The sequence below is a fragment of the Artemia franciscana genome, chromosome 4, assembly GCF_032884065.1.
Source record: "Artemia franciscana chromosome 4, ASM3288406v1, whole genome shotgun sequence".
In the NCBI taxonomy this organism is placed as follows: domain Eukaryota; kingdom Metazoa; phylum Arthropoda; class Branchiopoda; order Anostraca; family Artemiidae; genus Artemia; species Artemia franciscana.
This window is the reverse complement of record NC_088866.1, coordinates 47,750,447-47,772,558: the sequence shown is the minus strand read 5'-3', so window position 1 is coordinate 47,772,558 and position 22,112 is coordinate 47,750,447. Positions and strand designations below refer to the sequence as shown.

The 22,112-nt window shown below is 33.8% G+C and overlaps 2 protein-coding genes across 2 annotated transcripts in view; one reads left to right on the top strand and one right to left on the bottom strand.

Moving 5' to 3' along the window:
* LOC136026522 (annexin A7-like) overlaps positions 1-22,112 on the bottom strand; it is a 216,870-nt gene that overhangs the window by 148,986 nt on the left and 45,772 nt on the right. The gene's annotated exons all lie outside the window — the stretch shown is intronic.
* On the top strand, positions 10,725-12,124 carry LOC136025671 (annexin B9-like). The gene is made up of 2 exons (XM_065701651.1): positions 10,725-10,998; positions 11,864-12,124. The coding sequence occupies exons 1-2, from the start codon at positions 10,753-10,755 to the stop codon at positions 12,107-12,109; spliced, it is 492 nt and encodes a 163-aa protein (XP_065557723.1). The 5' UTR covers positions 10,725-10,752; the 3' UTR covers positions 12,110-12,124.

Genomic DNA, 22,112 nt, shown 5'->3' with positions numbered 1-22,112 from the left:
GCACTACGGTAAGTGTCATGTATAGTACCGTTTACAGTTCTCAAATACTCAAAGGATGTCGGACCGGGTACATTCACCAAAAGCAGGCGTAGAAAGAAGCATTCATGTTGATTGGGGTGAACGGTGTAGAGTCTTCCTATCGTGGTATCTTTGAAGATGGTAGGTTGGCCGTCGACTGACTTACCCTGTTTTCGACGTTCAAATACTTTATTTTTAGTATTCCACGTGTAATACGAAGGCACTTCAGTATACAGCAGTTTTTTTTTTGCAAAAGAATCATTTTTGCAAAGCGAAAAAAAGCTGTAAATGTTGTATCCGGTGGATTCAGGGCTCTTTGTTGCACGTTGGTTTCCGTGAAATAAACACGTTGACCATTCTGTAAATGTACCGCTAAGTGAACAACAGCTGGACTACGTTCATGTATCGGAAATGAAAGAATTCGCCAAACAGCTTCATTACTGCTTATGTATCTTCCAGCCTGATATTGTACGATTTCGTCGAAATCTTTGATTTCGGGCTGCAAGCCAAAAACTGCCATGTCACTGCCTTTGTTGACGTATTTACATATGTATTTGATTGCCTTTACGGAGTTACAGTATTCAACGTTTATGTGTGCATTAAATGTTTTTGGTAATAATGGGGAATATGGAACAACCCACTGGTTATCTACTTCGATGGAGGTACCGTTACGCTTCTTTATTATTGCTGTTTTACCGCCATCTTCAGTAGATCTTCGTCTATATTGTGGGTAACCATCATTGCCAGTAATTGTGTTTGATACTAAAAGTCGAGGATATTGCTATTTTCTTACTTTCTCTATCAGCAGCTGGCGCTTCGCGCCACCCCAACACCTAGTTGGTAGGGGCGCTTCGCGCCCCCCCCCCAAGCCCCCCCGCGCGCGTAAGTCGTTACGCGCCATAATAGTTACGCGCCATTGTAGTTGTGTCCCTATGTCCCACCTGTGAATATAGATAGATATATATAAATATATATATATATATATATATATATATATATATATATATATATATATATATATATATATATATATATATATATATATATATATATATATATATATATATATATATATATATATATATATATATATATATATGGTTTTAACTACGTAAAACTTGCGAATATACAACATTCTTTGCTGTCCCATTGTCTTTGCATATAAATAGATTGTCAGGTTTACCGACTCTTGAACATGCAACATATAATGGTCCATGGGAAAACAATCTGTATTCAGATCTATACCTCATGATTCTAATGATTGCCCTTGAGCTTTGTTGATGGTGATTGCTAATCGACCATTCCCTGTCCCGGTGTCCCGGTCGTCATTTATATCCCCCTGTTTCCCCCGGTGTCCCCGTTGTAGTTGTGTCCCTGTGTCCCGGTCGTCATTTATATTCCCTGTGTCCCGGTCGTCATTTGTATCCCGGTGTCCCGGTCTGTATATACATTCGTTTTTTAGTTTTGTTTTTCTCCTTTATTTTTTTCCTTTTTTTTTCTTTTTTAGTTTATTTAGATTTTTAGATTTTTTAGTTTTTTTATTAGTTTTTAGTTTTTTTTTCTTTTTAGTTTTTTTGTAGTTTTTACCTTCTTTTTAGTTTTGTTAGTTTTTTTTTTTACTTATGTCCTGGTCGTCATTTATACTCCCTGTGTCCCGGTGCTTTGTTGATTGCTAATCGAACATTCCTTTTGTCTCGTCATTTATTTTTTTCTTTTTTAGTTCTTTTAGTTTTTACCTTTTTTAGTTTTTTTTAGTTTTTTAGATGAAAATTTTTTTTAGTTTTTTCCTTTTTCTCTTTTTAGTTTTTTATTGGTTTTTACCTTTATTTTAGCTTATTTTTCAGTTTTTTCCTTTTTTTTAGTTTTTTTTTATTTTTTATTTTTTTTAGTTTTTTACCTTTTTTTAGTTTTTTTATTTTTTTTAGTTTTTTAGCTTTTTTACTTTTTTTATTAGTTTTTAGTTTTTTTTGTAGTTTTTGCCTTTTTTTAGTTTTTTCAGTTTTTTTTTAGTTTTTTATTGGTTTTTACCTTTATTTTAGCTTATTTTTCAGTTATTTCCTTTTTTTTAGTTTTTTTTAGTTTTTAGTTTTTTTAGTTTTTTACCTTTTTTTAGTTTTTTTAGTTTTTTTATTTTTTTTATTAGTTTTTAGTTTTTTTTGTAGTTTTTGCCTTTTTTTAGTTTTTTTAGTTTTTTAGCTTTTTTATTAGTTTTTAGTTTTTTTTGTAGTTTTTGCCTTTTTTTAGTTTTTTTCTTTTTAGTTTTTTTGTAGTTTTTACTTTCTTTTTAGTTTTGTTAGTTTTTTTTTTACTTATGTCCTGGTCGTCATTTATACTCCCTGTGTCCCGGTGCTTTGTTGATTGCTAATCGAACATTCCTTTTGTCCTGGTCGCTTTCTCTTTGAGTGTCGTCATTTATTTTTTTCTTTTTTAGTTCTTTTAGTTTTTACCTTTTTTAGTTTTTTTTAGTTTTTTAGATGAAAATTTTTTTTAGTTTTTTCCTTTTTTTCTTTTTAGTTTTTTATTGGTTTTTACCTTTATTTTAGCTTATTTTTCAGTTTTTTCCTTTTTTTATTTTTTTTTTATTTTTTATTTTTTTTTAGTTTTTTACCTTTTTTTAGTTTTTTTTTAGTTTTTTAGTTTTTTAGCTTTTTTACTTTTTTTTATTAGTTTTTAGTTTTTTTGTAGTTTTTGCCTTTTTTTAGTTTTTTCAGTTTTTTTTTTAGTTTTTTATTGGTTTTTACCTTTATTTTAGCTTATTTTTCAGTTTTTTCCTTTTTTTTAGTTTTTTTTAGTTTTTAGTTTTTTTAGTTTTTTACCTTTTTTTAGTTTTTTTAGTTTTTTAGCTTTTTTATTTTTTTTATTAGTTTTTAGTTTTTTTTGTAGTTTTTGCCTTTTTTTAGTTTTTTTAGTTTTTTAGCTTTTTTATTAGTTTTTAGTTTTTTTTGTAGTTTTTGCCTTTTTTTAGTTTTTTTAGTTTTTTAGCTTTTTTATTTTTTTTATTAGTTTTTAGTTTTTTTTGTAGTTTTTGCCTTTTTTTAGTTTTTTCAGTTTTGACGTCACCTGATCCAGTTTTTTCAGGTGACGTCACCTGATCCATCCACAGACAGACAACTTATTTTTATATATATAGATATATATATATATATATATATATATATATATATATATATATATATATATATATATATATGTATAATTCAAAAAAAAAAGAAAAAATATATCCAAATATTCTACTATACTCCTTCAGACACCACTCACGACAAAAGAAAAAAACACGAGTAATAGCTTTGGGCTCTTTAGGAGGGTCTCTGGGACTTGGGCTCTCCATGTATATCAATTAATAGTACCTACGTGATTTATATTCAAACAAGGTACAAAATGTCTGCATTTCTGCAGGAAGAAATGGTGAGGAGAGGGTGGAGGTGATATGTTTCACCTTTATTCACCTAGTTATGTAGACTGAAAATTGTCACGTCATTCGGTTCAAGAAAGCCGCCAGATGCCAAACTTTTTACTAAAAAAGTTTGACAATGGAGTGGTGAAGGAGGGGTTTATGGAGGCTTTGTGGTCTCTTCAGTTCTCCACTAATAAAAATTGGAAATCTTTTCATGATTTTAGTTTTAAAAAATGTGACTTGACTACGTTCTCTTATGAGGATAGAAGTGAAACAAGTAGTGATTGAACCACATGTTCACTCAATACCTCCAGTTTTTTTGTTTTTTTTAACCTATCAGGTCTTACATTTTTTTCCGCAGCGAATCAGCACTTACATTGTCTTCGCGCCTATTTAGATTTTCGCTAGTTTTCACACCAGTTCTTCCACTGGTGTATGTCTCAACAATGAAAAAAAACTGAGTTGATAATTATTTTTTTTTAGATTTTACTGCTCTTGAGGGTTTATTGATTAGTGTTAAAATTGAAATTACTGCTCCCCTTGTTGGAAATTTTGATTCTCTTCCCATGCGCAATCTTTCTTATGTCACTTCTAAGCTTGGAGCGAAGGGTAAGCTCCGATTTCATTGGCAGTGAGAAGACTAGCAAAGTTGAGCAGGTGTAATACCGTTTTTCTCGTCAGTCCTAAATGCAGAAAACGAAATAATAGGCTCAACCGAAGCCACATCTAGAAGGTGTTTCCAAAAGTAGATAGCAGCACTTTCGGATCAAGAGAGATTGTTCTTTTTTTAACTAATTTTTTTAAACTTTTTTTTGTAAATTTTTTATATTTATTAATCCAAGGAATTTTCGCGGAATTACGTATTGCGCAATGATGTGGGTCGGAATCATTGCGCATCTTATGCCCTTTTAGGTTACAGTTTAACTTGAGTGTGAACCTGGCGCCTGCCGGTTTACCTGCCTCAGTTGATTGTTTCACTTGTGCTGTGGGTTCATTCTAAAACCGAACCATGGCTCGAAGAAACAAAGGCTTAGTCGAACAGTTGCAAATAGCCATATGTGGCTTAGATTGTAAAACTGATTGATCTAGCTGAAGGACAGGTAAAAAATATGCTGTTGGTCCCCAGGCAAGAATTTTACGCAGCGTTTCGAAATGCAATACCATGTTCATCCGTCCCGACTAAGGTACACACTCTCTGTTAAAACTGCAGAGGTTAGTCCTTTACCACTTTTTGCAATAACCTGAAATAAAAAAATTAGAAAATACAACAAAACTGAAAAAAAAAAGTCTTTCGCCTGCAACATAATTGTCTTATATATAAGAAGAGGGGCTACTGCCACATAAACCTCTCCTTTCTACGCTAAAGTGTGACTTTTTTCTTTCCTTCAAGAATCGATCGGACCACACGAGGGCAACGTGAAAAAAAGAAAGAAAAAAAAATTTATTGTGCTGCTTTGAGTATGATACTTATACTTATTTGCATTTCTTTCAAATAATAAAAGCTTCCAGTTAGAATGCTTTGAAAGCCAGTCAATCATTAAAACACTCGTACAGCATTTATCAAACTGAAGCGATAGTAGTGGGAGCAGAGGTGACTGTTGTTTCTAATAATTTTGCTCTTGAATGAGTCTCTTGATTTTTTTTTTTGTAATATTAAATTCTTCTGCTCTGTGATATCAACTGTTGATATCACAATAAAGATATGCAATCTTTAAAGATATCTTAAAGATATAATCTTAAAGATATGCAATAAAGTACACATCCCGCCCCCTAGAGATAAGAGTTATAGGCCCACAGTAAATTTTATGTCTCTTTGCGTCACTCCATGTCCAACGGAAGTTGAATTAGAAAAAAGAAGAAAAAATCAAGAAAAACGAAAAGAAAGAGAAACCAAAGTTAATGCTTTTATCCTAAGCTCCAGCATGACCTAAAAAAAAACTCCAGAAAGAGGGTTTCCGCAAGTAATAAGAGCCGAAAAAATGGTGACACATCAAATAAAAATTTTGCTCTTCTATGTGCCTCTTGTTTTTTTTTTTGTGATATCAACCATTGTTATCATTAGCGAATAGCTTTAGAACCTGTAAAAACCTTTAAACAGAATTTTATTAGGTTTGCTATTAGCTCACTACGATAAAAGTCAGATAAAACTTCATATCCGTCTGAATTATCAACTACAAAATTTTAAGTACGAGCTGGTTCTGAATATCTATTTCAAAGTGCTAATTTATCATGTTTGAAAAAAGGTACAATTTAAAAATGTATTAATAATACTAAACAGTAGAGCCCACAGGATAAGGCAGATGGTTACTTCAGCCCCTTCCCCCCTCCTAGAAAACCAAAAAATTGAAAACAATACAGAAAATATAGGCCTTCTCGGTTAAAAGTTTTTCCCAACGTCCCTCTTCTATTCACATTTTTGGAAAACTTACCGTTTGTCTTACTCCTTAGATGTATCATGGTGCCCTTACCCCTAAAGAGCTAATTCACTATCCACCAAACTAGAGTCTGCGATTCTTAGGTGACTTGGGATATACCAATTAAGAACCTTTCTACAAAATGCCTGTCAGCTTGGTCATTGTTATTTGTAACTTTAACCCGTACTCATTATCAAATTTTATCCTTTCTGTAGTTTATCAACACTCGTGTAAAATCGTATGTATGCCTCTTTATGTGTCTCCTGTATGCATTACTCCTCTGTTTATCCGATCGTCTAGACACTTTAAGATGTTGTTGAGTAATTTTTGGGAAATTTTTAGGTAAAAAATCCCCCACCCACTAAGGCCCTCTTAATAGATTCTGTACTGACTGAAATTAGATGCTCCTTCATACAAATATTTGAAGATTAATTCCATCCACATTATTCTCATTTTCTGGATATTCATTATCCAACAACGCTCGACGGGTAAGTTAATAATCCTAACCTAATTTTTCAAATACTACACTTATATTTAAAAACACGATGGCCATTTTACATGTTGGGGACACTTTCCAGGGGGTATTGTCTGGAGAGAATTTTCTACGTTTGGGCGTTGTAGGGAGAATTTTCTACTGGGGGGACAATTCTATAATTTTCCACGGGTGGAATCTGTGTAGGAGGAGCTTCCCGAATGAAGAATTTTCAGTGGGAAATCATCTGCGGGGAGACATTTTCAAATACTGTAAAATTAAAAATACGATCATTATCTATGCGTGGGAGAATTTCCATGGAGGGTGGTTTCCTAATGGAAAACTTTCAGGGAGGGGGGTTCCGTGAATTTCGCAGCAATATGCGACAGGTAAGCCAGTTATCTTAAAATTCAGAAAATTTTTAACTTTTTATTTAAAAACTCTTTAGTGTCTTTCTTTTCTTTTTATTTTTTTTAACACTACTCTTCTTTCCTGCTTCAGGACCAAATTCTCTCCTGTGTACTGCCATACGGAGTGGCTATCTCATTTAAATTTAGCATTTCTATAATGCGAATATGGAGGATGGGGCTATTTGACCGTTTCATTCTCCCTCGGTCGAAAAAGTCCAGACAGTTTAAATAGGAGCTAGTACTGATTGCCTAGTTGAAGTTATTGTGTTTGAAAAAAGTTCTGATTTAAAGAAGTATACTTCATGGCCGTGCTACATTGGCGGCTCTTCAAGTCTGTATTTTCAAATTTTGAACCGTTTGTAGTCTTATTCCATTTTGTCATACAATTAACTGTTTTGATTGATTTTTTGTTCCTTTTTTCTTATGTATTATGTTACTCTGCTCTCTTTTCGTATTTTATAGTGGTTTAAAAATAACAATTGAAGCGAAAATACATTAAAAATGGATGAAATTTTTAGTAAGACAGTGAAAAAAAAGGTAAATAGCGTGACAGTGGTCTGGGGCGCGTGACATCTGGGGCGCCAGTGGTAAAAGAGGAGGAGAGAATACAGAAACCTAATTGTTCAAATTGCCTCCGTCTTTGGGTTGCACGTCTTCTTATACTTTTCTTTCTCGCTATTGACAGTCTCCGAAAAAAAAAAAAATCGTTGTAAAAGAGTGACCTAGAGAGAGAGAGAAAAAAAAAAAAACGGTACGAACTTTTCTCGAACCCAAATATTACTGGGAGTCGTATAAAAGTCGAAATTGTCTGACGTAAGGACAAAATATTCTCTCTGCATCACGTATACTCCAAAATGATATAATAACCAAAAAGCACTAAAATTAAGACCACTGTTAACGACTAACTTCTTAATATGGGCCGTAGAGAGAGTCCGGGGGAGGCTACGAGGCCGGGGGATAGAGCCCCAAAAGATACTATGCAACATTTTTTACTTGTAGAATTATTTATTTCATTCTTAATTGTAAAAAAAAATAAATGTTTATTTGTGTTTAAAATATCAAAACCATTTTGTGAATTATTATTATTATGTTTTGGTTTAGTTTGTCGTCAAATTTATGTTTTTTTTAAGGGGTTCCTCTTCTGAATAAAAGGATGAAGGATTTTCAAATTTTATTTACAGACAGGCAAAGATAAAGGGTGGGCTTAGACGGATAGCATCTTCTATATCCAAATATAATCCTTCCTCTCCCACCAAAATAAATTACTTAGTGATTGTTGGAACACAACTTTACGAATCTACTTCGCAAACTGGGCTACCACATAGTTTAACTCTAAAAAATAACCTGTATATGAAAGTTGTTGAAACACTACATTTGCATTCACATCCCATTTTCAATAGCTTTCCTGTTCATACTTCTGGCATTTGAAATATAATACAGTATTTCAGTTTTTACTTAATAACGATCTATTACTGAAAAGTAATAGTAAGTGGTTTCAACATCACATTTACTCTGTCATGAAGCTTTATGTATTTCACCGAGCATTGTCTTTATACAATGTTCGTTGCGCAATTCTTCTATACAAAACATTGGTGTTATACCATTGTCTTATCAAACAGTTCAACCAACTGTTTGAAGGAGCGACCCGGATCAATAGAACCAAAACTCTAAAAAAATGGAATTTCGATACCACTAGCTACGTCAAAAGCATCGCATTTTAATGCTGATTATAAATATATAAGTTTGATCAAGTTTAGTCTTACCCATCAAAAGTTACGAGCCTTTGAAAATTTGCCTTATTTTAGAAAATAGAGAAAAACACCCCTTAAAAGTCATGTAATCTTAACGAAAATCACACCATCGCATTCAGCGTATCTACAAAAATGTGGAATTTCGTAATTTTTGCCAGAAGACCGATCACGGGTGCGTTTTTATTAAAAAAAAAAATTCTTCCTTTTCCACAGGGATGATCGTATCGCCCTAGTGGCCCTAGAATGTCGCAAAAGGGCTCATTCTAACGGATATCATAAGTTCTAGTGCCCTTTTAGGTGACCAAAAAAGTTGGAGGGAACCTTGGCCTCTCCCACGCTAATTTTTTCCCCAAAGTCAACGAATAAAAATTTTGAGATAGACATTTTGTTCAACATAGTCGAAAAAGCTAATAAATATGTCTTTGGGGACAACTTACTCCCTCACATTCCCCGGAGGAGGGGCTGTAAGTTACAATCTTTGACCAGTGTATACATATATTAATGATCATTGAGAAGTGTAAAGAAATTTTCAGGGGGATTTTTTGTATTTTTTGGGGAAGGGGCTACGTGGGAGGATCTTTTCATGGTGGAATTTTTCAAGGGTGGAACGAATTTCCATGAAGGGGGCGCAGGAGTTTTTCTAGCATTATTTAAAACAAAAACAATAAAAAATATTAAGTTTTTTCAACTGAAAGTAAGGGGCAGCATTGAAACTTAAAACGAATAGTAATTATTACGCCTATGAGAGGTTCATCTCCTCCTAAATACCTCGCTCTTTACACTAAAGTATTTTTAGTAATTTCAACTATTTTTTCTACTACCTTTGTGATTCAAGGGTCATTCTTAAAAAATTGGGGCAAACTTTAAGCTTTAGTGTAAAGACCGAGGTATTAACAAGGGGCAAACCCTCTCATATACGTAATAAAAATATACGAATATAGAAGTTCGTTACGTAAGTTAATTCGTAAGTAAGTTAAGTATACTTTTTACTGATAAAAACGTTTGTGAAAAATTAAAAATTCTAGATATCTTTTTAAGTAACCAAAAGACTGCAACTAGGAGAGCAACTAGGCCTCCTCACCCCCACCCCTTTTTTGTCAAAATCGTCCGATCAAAACTAAGAGAAAGCCAATGAGCCGAAAAAATTAATATGCAAATTTATTTTAACTATACATTTGCGGAGAGCCAAAATCAAAACATGCATTAATTCAGAAACGTTCCTAAATTAAAAAAAAAAACAAGTTTTTTAAACGGAATGTAAGGAGTGACATTAAAACTTAAAACGAACAGAAATTGCTTCGTATATGAAAGGGGCTGCTTCCTCATCAACGCCCCGCTCTTTACGCTAAAGTTTTTTACTGTTTTAAAAAGTAGAGTTGAGAGAAAGAGTCAAACTTTAGCGTAAAGAGCGGGGCGTTGAGGAGGGAACAGCCCCTTTCATATACGAAGTGATTTCTACTCGTTTTGAGTTTTAATGTAGCTCCTTGCTTTCAGTTAAAAAAAAAGTTTTTTATAATACAATTTACAATGGCTTTCGGATGTAGAGCCGAAATATTTTGTTTTTTATTGTTATCTTTGGTTCAAGAATTTGTCAGCGTCTTGTATGAGAAATATTATATGTTGAATATTATCCGTTTTTAGTAAATGTTGTCTCAGTTGTCAATAAAAAGACAGTGCGGTTCAGTGCTGTAATTTTGTCAAAATTCTTTGGGGGGGGAATTTGGAGCCAATTTTCCCCAAATAAGTAAAAATCACTGAAAATGAGCCATATATTACCATAAAGGGAAATATATACTGATGAAAACTGACCTGTTTCTCTGGATGCTTGAATTATGCAGAATCATCTCAGTTTTGACAAGATTTCTTCTGAAACTATGCTTCAGCTGGGGAGCAAAATGAGGTCTGGGGAAAACTTGGGCCAGGAGGGAGCAGTTACCCCTCCCCATGCCTCTTAGCAAGTTACGTCCCTGGTGTGGTCTAAGAAGCTGTTTTATTTTTAGTAAGCTTTTATGTAATGATACACGTCTGAAAAGTAGTATTAAGTGGTTGCAACATCACATTGACTTTGTGATGAAGCTTATGCATTTCACCGAACATTGTGTTTATACTTCTTTTTATCAGTTAAATGGTTCTTGTACTCATTATTGTTATCATACTTTATGCTTATATATCATATGTGCTTCTTATTCCTTTAAACGCCATTATTGTTTCCTTAGGTGTTATCTAATTAAGCGGTAAGATTCAGATTCTTGTGCTATTCACTGTCATATATTAGTAGAAACAAAAAGCAGACATGCCTGCTTTATCTGGTTCTTGTCTAATGTGCTCCTATATGCTTTCATTGCAGAGAAATGAAGCTCTTAGCCCGACACTACTTCCCGCTGTACCCTTTGACCCAGACGAAGACTGTCAAATGCTTAAGAGCTTTTCGAAGGGCATTTTTGGAACAGATGAGAAAGCTGTCATTGGTATCATGGGGAAGAGAACTTGGAAGCAGAGATTAGATGTATGTGAAGCGTATCAAAATAGATATGGAAAGGTAAATATATCTTCAGCTTCGTGTTAACTGTCTACTAAATTACTGCGAGGATTTTGGGAGGTTATGGGAAGGTCTGGACGCCAAGTTTACCTGTCTGAGATGTGAAAACTTGAACTTGCAACAGGGCCAAGTATTCTCTACTTCACTGTGCATCTGGAACTCAGATATTGGGCATCTGGGTATCTGGGACTTTAATTTCTAATTCGTTTTACTCCTTATTTTCGCATATTTCTTTTTTCTGCACTTTCATTTGTAATTCATTCTACTCCTTGTTTACTGTAACGGCATATTTTTTCGTTCTTCACTTTTCACTTATTTTAATTCTTGCTGCTGCTTACCTTCGAACCAATTGTATCTTTATTCTTCACCTTTGTTTTTGACTTGTTGTAATTGTTCCTGACGCAAATATTTTGACTGTATATCTTTGTTTTTCATGTAACTCATAAACTTGACATCTATCATATGATTTTTCTTGTCAATCATACGCTTCTTGTGTAGTTTTGCCTGCATCATAGACAATAAAAACGACCCAACCACTACTGAGGCAAATATGACGTACGTTTGCTTTTCCAATGTGTTCAGAAATATGACGTCACTAACATGAATCTTTTTCCAAAGTTAAAGCTATTAAATAATTTTCTCAAACTTCTGTATATCGATCGCTTTTTTTAAGCTAGAAAATCTCATGATGGAAATATTTCTGAAAAAAGCTGTTTTCCAGAAAATAATATGTAAATAATTAAATACATATACATACATACACAATTATTGCTTGTTTAACGAAATTGTATAGTTCTTTGTGTGTAAATGTATTTAAGAGTATATACGATCCATTATGCGTAAAATAAACCTTTTCTTATTTTAGAGTTTCAAGAAAAAGTTGTCTTCATCGTTGGCTCGGGTTCTCATAATGAGACCTCAATTGTACCTCGCCTTTGATCTTTACGAGGCCCTTCATCACACAGAAACAAGGTCAGTTTCGACTGGCGGTTCAACCTATTCTGAAACAGTTCCTTGGCCTTTGTCTAGAAACATTATTGAGATAATTTGTTCCAGAAGCCCAGAGGAATTGAAGGATTTAAAGATTCAATACGAGAATGAATGTAAGTAATGATTGTCCATTGAACTCTATTCTGGTTTGGAACTAGTTTTGATCTAAATGTGAGTGTCTGCGCGAGTATATTGGCTATAATTGAAGAGATCATAAAATGTAAAGCTTTAAAGAAAAACACGCAAATCATGATTTTCCGGAAAGTGATGCCATGGGATGGAATAGGTATTGTCATAAATTGCTACCGAATCCAAATTGAAATTAGCCTGAATTTGTTTCTTTTTAGATAGGGGGACTGTTTGAAGACTGTTTAGATAGGGGGGGGGGGGTAAATTTGGCTATTTAATAACCAATTTTTATAATTGGAGAAATCTTGAATGTTTGATCTTTAAAAAGAATACGAGCAAAGTAATAAGCTGAATGTTGAGCAATTGTTTGAGCAGTATGTTAACCCACGGGAAAACTACTGGAAAAATTAGTACCTGGAAATTTGCTCAAAAGTAGGAAGAAGAACATGAAACTAGGGAAAATAGTAAGAGGAAAAGTGCAAACAAATGCATATATCCGTAAAAACTAATTAATGCGTATAATAACATAACCATTCATAAATTTTCTATTAAATAGTTATTAGACGCTAAGCCCTTCGGAAAACCAAATTATTGTTTTAATAATTGGTATATTAAAAATAGGTTAATAACGACTAAAGTTTCTTAATAAGACAGCGAAAATAATTAATACAAAAATATTTCAAGAATATAAATATTTAGGTTCCGTATCCGGGAGCCCTAATCAGCAAAAAAAAAAAATAGCTTAAAAAATGTATAAAGAAATCATAATTTAAACAATAAAAAGAAAACAAAAGAAAAAATATTTACATTTTAGCACAATCTAGTATGTAAAGAACCAAAGTGCAAATAATGTTGGAATAATACCCTGCGTATCATTTACAGAGGACTTCAGGGCCATACTCAGCCCATTTCTGAAGAGATCTATTTTTGAAGGAAAATTGTGGAAATCTGCACTAGGGTATAGGAATTCGGAGGTTTGACCTGTAAAACTTCTTGATTTACCTCAAAAAGAAGATTGATTTTTCAAAACCTGCTCCCTCACTCTTCCGATAGACTTTACATACATTCCACATTTATTATAGGGGTTTATCGTTTATGAAGAACTTCAGTTAGTATGATGATTTTAAATGGTAAAAATAGGTAAAGAATACGGCACTGGACTTTAAAGTCTTTACTGGTGGTGCTGATATCCGTTTCTTGGACCTTCAGCCAGGAAGTACAATCGGGGGGGGGGCAAATATCCTGTGCTTTCGCACACCCTTCCAGTTTACCTTCCCCAGATTTCTCCAGGTACCCATTTAGAGCTGGGTCAACTATGGCTGAGCTTACAGAGTCACGCCACTGACCCTGTTCCCAAACCAAATAATGGGGTACACTAGGATTTGAACCCTCGCCTTCTTGGACAAAGGATCCTAAATCCAGCATATCATTCCACTCGGCTAGGACGGCTGAGTGGTTTGATGTATACATCATTATAATGATACGTCATTATATTATAATGATACATCATAATGAACACATCTTCTATCTATCTATATATATAAAAATAAGTTGTCTGTCTGTGGATCTGTGGATCAGGTGACGTCATGTTTCTGTGTCGGCTGACGTCATGAAATTAGTTGTCGTCATTTTTGTTATGACGATGCTTAGTATATTGTAAAACACATTAATTTGGTTAATAATATACCATTTAAAACACCAAAATGAACATGCTGGAGTAGTCACTCGGTGAGAGAGGGTGTCAGAACGGAAAATGAAGGTCCCAGGTTCAAATCCTGGTTGGGCTAAAAAAGGTAAAAAACTAAAAACTAAAAAAAAAACTGAAAAAACTAAAAAAAGGCAAAAACTACAAAAAAAAACTAAAAACTAATAAAAAAAATAAAAAAGCTAAAAACTAAAAAAACTAAAAAAACTAAAAAAACTAAAAACTAAAAAAAAAACTAAAAAAAGGAAAAAACTGAAAAATAAGCTAAAATAAAGGTAAAAACCAATAAAAAACTAAAAAGAAAAAAAGGAAAAAACTAAAAAAAAATTTTCATCTAAAAAACTAAAAAAAACTAAAAAAGGTAAAAACTAAAAGAACTAAAAAAGAAAAAAATAAATGACGACACTCAAAGAGAAAGCGACCAGGACAAAAGGAATGTTCGATTAGCAATCAACAAAGCACCGGGACACAGGGAGTATAAATGACGACCAGGACATAAGTAAAAAAAAAAAAACTGACAAAACTAAAAGAGGTAAAAACTACAAAAAAACTAAAAAAAAAAAAAACTAAAAACTAATAAAAAAATCTAAAAATCTAAATAAACTAAAAAAGAAAAAAAAGGAAAAAAATAAAGGAGAAAAACAAAACTAAAAAACGAATGTATATACAGACCGGGATACAAATGACGACCGGGACACAGGGAATATAAATGACGACCGGGACACAGGGACACAACTACAACGGGGACGCCGGGGGGCACAGGGGGATATAAATGACGACCGGGACACCGGGATAGGGAATGGTCGATTAGCAATCACCATCAACAAAGCTCAAGGGCAATCATTAGAATCATGAGGTATAGATCTGAATACGGATTGTTTTCCCATGGACCATTATATGTTGCATGTTCAAGAGTCGGTAAACCTGACAATCTATTTATATGCACAGACAATGGGACAGCAAAGAATGTTGTATATTCGCAAGTTTTACGTAGTTAAAAACATATATATATATATATATATATATATATATATATATATATATATATATATATATATATATATATATATATATATATATATATATATATATATATCTATATTCACGGGTGGGACATAGGGACACAACTACAATGGCGCGTAACTAATATGGCGCGTAACGACTTACGCGCGCGGGGGGGCTTGGGGGGGGGGGCCCACCAACTAGATGTTGGGTCGGCGCGAAGCGCCACCCCAACAGCTAGTATAATATAAAATTATATTATAATGATACATCATTATAAATGCACACCGGAAAAAAAAGTGTACTAAGGTTTACACGGTGTAATAAGGTGAAAATGAGGTGTATAGGAATTTGGAGGCTGGGACATTAAAACCCTATCGATCCATCTTAAAAAGATAATCTTTCAACCCGTTCCCTCGCCTGTCTGGTTTTAACCCCTGTAAATTTTTTAAAAGAGTAATTTAAAATAAATGTTAAAAATAGTTGTAAAAATGTTAATATAAACTTTAAACTATAATATAAACATAAAAACTGTTAACATAAACTTAAAAACCTTAAAATAGTATAAAAGTGTTAGCCAACACAGCCAGGGACGCTCCTCCTCAAACCCAATCCATTCAAAGCCTCCCTATTTACACCCTCCCAGGAAGTTTCCATTTCTTTTAAATCTACTCCATTCCTTGACTACTCGGTTTGAGAAACTTAGCAAATTTGAAGAAAACGTGTTTCACCCTAAGATGGTCAGATTCACTAAATATAGGGTAAAACGGTACTAAATACAGAATATGTGGCAGGACGACACTATTGTAAATTCTCGCAAGATGAGCTCTATTCAAATGAAACTGAGAACTAACATTTGTACCATATGCACGACGGATTTTCAATAGATTTAGATTCAGATTTAAAATAGTATAAAAGTGTTAGCCAACACAGCCAGGGACGCTCCTCCTCAAACCCAATCCATTCAAAGCCTCCCTATTTACACCCTCCCAGGAAGTTTCCATTTCTTTTAAATCTGTATTTATGACACCCTCCTACCCTGATAAGAAGAACCTGCTTTCGGTTTAGCCCTAGAAGGCTGACCGAAAAGCACAATCTTCGGCAATCTGTCATCCTTCATCCACAGAACGTGGCCTAGCCATCTCAACCTTTATTTCATTATAGCCCAAGAAAGCGGGATTGAAGCACATTTTTCGTACAGTCTACTGTTTGGAATACGGTCAGTCAGCCAGGTACCCAGAATAATCCTTAGGCAATTTCTCTGGACAACATCTAGTAAATTTTTATCTGCTTTTCGGAGCACCCCTGCTTCAGAGTAGCTTCCCAATATTCTAATCTTGGTTTGCAGACTTATCTTCCTACTCTTCCAAACTTTTTTAACTGTGGAAAAACACACTGAGCCTTGGATACTCTACTTTTAACATCTTCACTGCTCCCACCGTCTTTACTAATAATGCTACCAAGGTAAGTGAAGCTGCCCGCCCGATCAATATTTTCGTTACCCAACGTCACCTTTTTGTCTTCACTTATTCCTAGCCTTAGTTACTTAGTACTCTTAACATTGATTTTCAAACCTTTTCTATCACCCTGAACTCGCAAAATCTCTAAAAGTGTACTCGTTTTGCTCACACTTTCATCTAATATGCTTAAATCATCAGCATAATCTAAGTCCAGGAGAGATTTTCCTCCCCATTCGATTCCGTGGTCATTTTGGTCTTGGTCTTCCATTGGTCTGCCCTTGGTCTCCCATTCCGTGGTCCTGGTCTCCCATTGCCTTTTCTGTGCTCTTTAAAACAAAGTCCATCAAAATAATCCATATAAAGCGGGATAGAACACAACCCTGCTCAACTCCTGATTTAATTCAAAACCAGTTGCTAACCTCATTTCCTACCTTAACCGCAGTAGTATTGTTCTTGTACATATCACTAATCACTTTAATGTATTTTTTACAAACACCAAAAATAAGAAGAAACAATAGGGAATTTCTCAAGACAGTGGGAAACAAATTGGAATGGACATGGGGACATAGGGCCGAAATATTCATTCTAATTTGTTTCCCACTGTCTTGAGAAATTCCCTATTGTATTGTATTGTATTTATTTCTAACCCGTCATACCAAATAATGAAGTGATGGAGTACATTGAAAAAAAAGGAAAAAAAAGAAACAATATATCGTACTTACATTCTAAAATACAAACAAAAATAATTCCACGTCAAAAAACAACATTTTACCATTCATGGCCGGTTTGCTTATTGCACATGTGTACATTCAACTCAGTTAACTTAGCACACGGGTCAGACAAGCTATATTTTTTCATCAAATAGGAGTTGCGGGTCCACAGAGGAACTCGCAAATGAAACTTAGCAAATTTGAAGAAAACGCGTTTCACCCTAAGATGGTCAGATTCACTAAATATAGGGTAAAATGGTACTAAATACAGAATATGTGGCAGGACGACACTATTGTAAATTCTCGCAAGATGAGCTCTATTCAAATGAAACTGAGAACTAACATTTGTACCATATGCACGACGGATTTTCGTTTCCATACTTCCTAGCATAGTTTTCTTCAGATTTTTTCCAATAGGAAGGCCAAGATACGCAAGGCTTATAATAGGAAGGCACAAGGCTTTACTTCTGTACCATTCAGATCTATAGATATACTAGCTATAGATCTATAGATATACCTAGTTGGTGGGGCGCTTCGCGCCTCCCAAGCCCCCCCGCATACGTAAGTCGTTACGCGCCATATTAGTTACGCGCCATTGTAGTTGTGTCCCTGTGTCACACCTGTGAATATATATATATATATATATATATATATATATATATATATATATATATATATATATATATATATATATATATATATATATATATATATATATATATATATATATTTATATATATATATATATATATATATATATATATATATATTATATATATATATATATATATATATATATATATATATATATATATATATATATATATATATACATATATATATATATATATATATATATATATATATACATATATATATATATATATATATATATATGTATATATATGTATATATATATATATATATATATATATATATATATATATATATATATATATATATATATATATATATATATACATATATATATATATATATATATATATAATATATATATATATATATATATATATATATATATATATATATACTTATATATATATATATATATATATATATATATATATATATATATATATATATATATATATATATATATATATATATATATATATATATATATATATATATATATATATATATATATATATATATATATATATATATATATATATATATATATATATATATATATATATATATATATATATATATATATATACTAGCTGTTGGGGTGGCGCTTCGCGCCACCCCAACACCTAGTTGGTGGGGGTGCTTCGCGCCCTATGTAGTTGTGTCCCTTGTCCCTATATATATATATATATATATATATATATATATATATATATATATATATATATATATATATATATATATATATATATATATATACTAGATGTTGGGGTGGCGCTTCGCGCCCCCCCCCAAGCCCCCCCGCGCGCGTAAGTCGTTACGCGCCATATTAGTTACGTACCATTGTAGTTGTGTCCCTATGTCCCACCTGTGATTATAGATATATTTATATATATATATATATCTATATATATAAAAATAAGTTGTCTGTCTGTGTGTCTGTCTGTCTGTCAGGTGACGTCATGTTTCTGTGTCGACTGACGTCATGAAGTTAGTTCTCGTCATTTTTGCTATGACGGTGACGTCATTAAAGATATTTAAGACATGCGTTCACGGAAAAATGTTTAATTGTAAAATGACTGAAGAACCTACAATGGCAACAGCCGAGGAAGCTGCTCAAAGAGTCTATGCCAAAAAACTTGCTGCTGATAGAGAAAGTAAGAAAAGAAAGCGTGCCGAGGAATCACAAGAACAGCAAGAAAACAGGCTTGCAGCTGATAGAGAAAGTAAGAAAAGAAAGCGTGCCGAGGAATCACAAGAACAGCAAGAAAACAGGCTTGCGGCTAAAGAACGCAAAACGGCGCAGTTAGATGAAAATCCACCTGGAAAGCGAGAGTCAAAACATATCAAAACTGAAAATGATAGCGATGATGATTGGGTTTGGGATTTTGACTTGGATAAGGTCATCAATGCCTACCAGATTTAAGTTAAAAAACCAAGGTTCGGCGATATGTACTTCATAGTGACGCTGAAAAATAAAGAAGAAAAAATAAATGACGACCGGGACACAGGGACACAACTACAACGGGGACGCCGGGGGCACAGGCGGGATATATAATTGACGACTGAGACACAGGGATTGTTTGAATTGAAATTACAGACCGGGACACTGGGACACACGGAATATAAATGACGACCGGGACACTCAAAGAGAAATTACAAACTGGGACACCAGGACACAAATGACGACCGGGACACAGGGAATATAAATGCTATTTATATGCACAGACAATGGGACAGCGAAGAATGTTGTATATTCGCATGTTTTACGTAGTTAAAAATATATATTTATATCTATCTCTATTCACAGGTGGGACACAGGGACATAGCTACAATGGCGCGTAACTAATATGGCGCGTAACGACTTACGCGCGTGGGGGGGCTTGGGGGCGCGAAGCGCCCCACCAACTAGGTGTTGGGGTGGCGCGAAGCGCCACCCCAATATATTTTACGTAGTTAAAAATATATATTTATATCTATCTCTATTCACAGGTGGGACACAGGGACATAGCTACAATGGCGCGTAACTAATATGGCGCGTAACGACTTACGCGCGTGGGGGGGCTTGGGGGGGCGCGAAGCGCCCCACCAACTAGGTGTTGGGGTGGCGCGAAGCGCCACCCCAACAGCTAGTATATATATATATATATATATATATATATATATATATATATATATATATATATATATATATATATATATATATATACATATATATATATATATATATATATATATATATATATATATATATATATATATATATATATATATGTTTTTAACTACGTAAAACTTGCGAATATACAACATTCTTTGCTGTCCCATTGTCTGTGCATATAAATAGAATGTCAGGTTTAACGACTCTTGAACATGCAACATATAATGGTCCATGGGAAAACAATCCGTATTCAGATCTATACCTCATGATTCTAATGATTGCCCTTGAGCTTTGTTGATGGTGATTGCTAATCGACGATTCCCTGTGTCGCCATCGTCATTTATATATCCCCCTGAGCCCCCCGGAGTCCCTGTTGTAGGTGTGTCCCTGTGTCCCGGTCGTCATGTCCCCGGTGTCCCGGTCGTCATTTGTGTCCCGGTCTGTATATACATTCGTTTTTGAATTGGTCTTTTTTTAGGTTTTAGTTTTTTACCTTTAATTTGTGTCCCGGTGCTTTGTTGATGGTGATTGCTAATCGAACATTCCTTGTGTCCCGGTCGTCATTTATATTCTCCATGTGCCGGTGTCCCGGTCGTCATTTGTGTCCCGATGTCCCGGTCTGTAATTTCGTCAGTCGAAAACATGACGTCAGTCGACACAGAAACATGACGTCACCTAACAGACAGACAACTTATTTTTATATATATAGATATATATATAAATATATATATATATATATTTTCTTTTTAGTTTTTTTGTAGTTTTTACCTTTTTTAGTTTTTTTCTTCTTTTGTATTAATGCTAAAGCCAAGGTTCAAACCTGGAGCCTCTCGGACCTAGAACCTGAAACATAACGCTTTACCAACTCAGCTACTTCGGCTTGAATACATTCGTTTTGAGCAGCTTCCTCGGGTGTTGCCATTGTAGGTTCTTCAGTCATTTTACAATTAGAAATTTCTCTTTCAACGGTCTTCTTACAATTAAAAATTTGTCTTTGAACGATATTCTTAAATACCTGTGTCCTGGTCGTCATTTATATTCCCTGTGTCCCGGTCGTCATTTGTGTCCCGCTATCCGAGTCTGTAATTTCTCTTTGAGTATCCCGGTCGTTATTTATATTCCCTCTGTCCCGGTCGTCATTTGTGTCCCGGTCGTCATTTGTGTCCCGGTCTGTAATTTCTCTTTGAGTGTTTTTTCTTTTTAGTATTTTTTAGTTTTTTACATTTTTTCTTTTTTCAGTTTTCTTTTTCTTGTTTATTTTTCAGCTTCACTATGAAATACATATCGCCGAACTTTTTTTTTTAACTAAAATCTGGTAGGCATTGATGACCTTATCCAAGTCAAAATCCCAAACCCAATCATCATCGCTATCATTTCAGTTTTGATATGTTTTGACTCTCGCTGTCCAGGTGGATCTTCATCTAACTGCGCGGTTTTGCGTTCTTTAGCCTCAAGCCTGTTTCCTTGCTGTTCTTTTGATTCCTCGGCATGCTTTCTTTTCTGACTTTCTCTATTAGCAGCAAGTTTTTTGGCATAGACTCTTTGAGCATCTTCATCGGCTTTTGCCATTGTAAGTTCATCAGTCATTTAAACTTAAACATTAATAGATTTCTACGTGAACATATATGTCTTAAATATTTTTAATGACGTCACCGTCATAGCAAAAATGACGACAACTAACTTCATGACGTCAGTCGACACAGAAACATGACGTCACCTGACAGACAGACACACAGACAGACAACTTATTTATATATATATATACTAGCTGTTGGGGTGGCGCTTCGCGCCACCCCAACAGGACACGCATATTTTGCATTTTTGCAATCGGACACGCATATTTGTTGTTAATTTTAATATTTTTACGTGTGCCCATAAATTAGAATTTTTCAGGCAAGCATTCATTTCGTCTGCAGGAGTTAAACTACGTAAAAATTGCGAATATACAACATTCTTGGCTTTCCCATTGTCTGTGCATATACAAAGCCGTATGCACTAATAATGACGTCATATGCAAACGCTTAGCCATTTATCTATATATATAAAAATAAGTTGTCTGTGTGTGGATCTGTGGATCAGGTGACGTCATGTTTGTTCGCATATGACGTCTGAATTATTTCACACTAATACAAAAGAAGAAAAAAACTAAAAAAGGTAAAAACTAAAAAAAAAACTAAAAAGAAAAAAAAAACTAAAAAAGCTAAAAAACTAAAAAAAACTAAAAAAAGGTAAAAATCTAATAACTAAAAAAAAACTGAAAAAAATAAAAAAAGGCAAAAACTACAAAAAAAATAAAAACTAATAAA

What these genes read in the sequence shown, in the direction of transcription:
- LOC136025671 (XM_065701651.1), top strand. Translation starts at nt 10,753, where the DNA reads ATGCCTGCTTTATCTGGTTCTTGTCTAATGTGCTCCTATATGCTTTCA. An exon ending in ATCAAAATAGATATGGAAAG is followed by an intron (nt 10,999 to 11,863) that starts GTAAATATATCT and finishes TTCTTATTTTAG; the next exon opens with AGTTTCAAGAAAAAGTTGTC.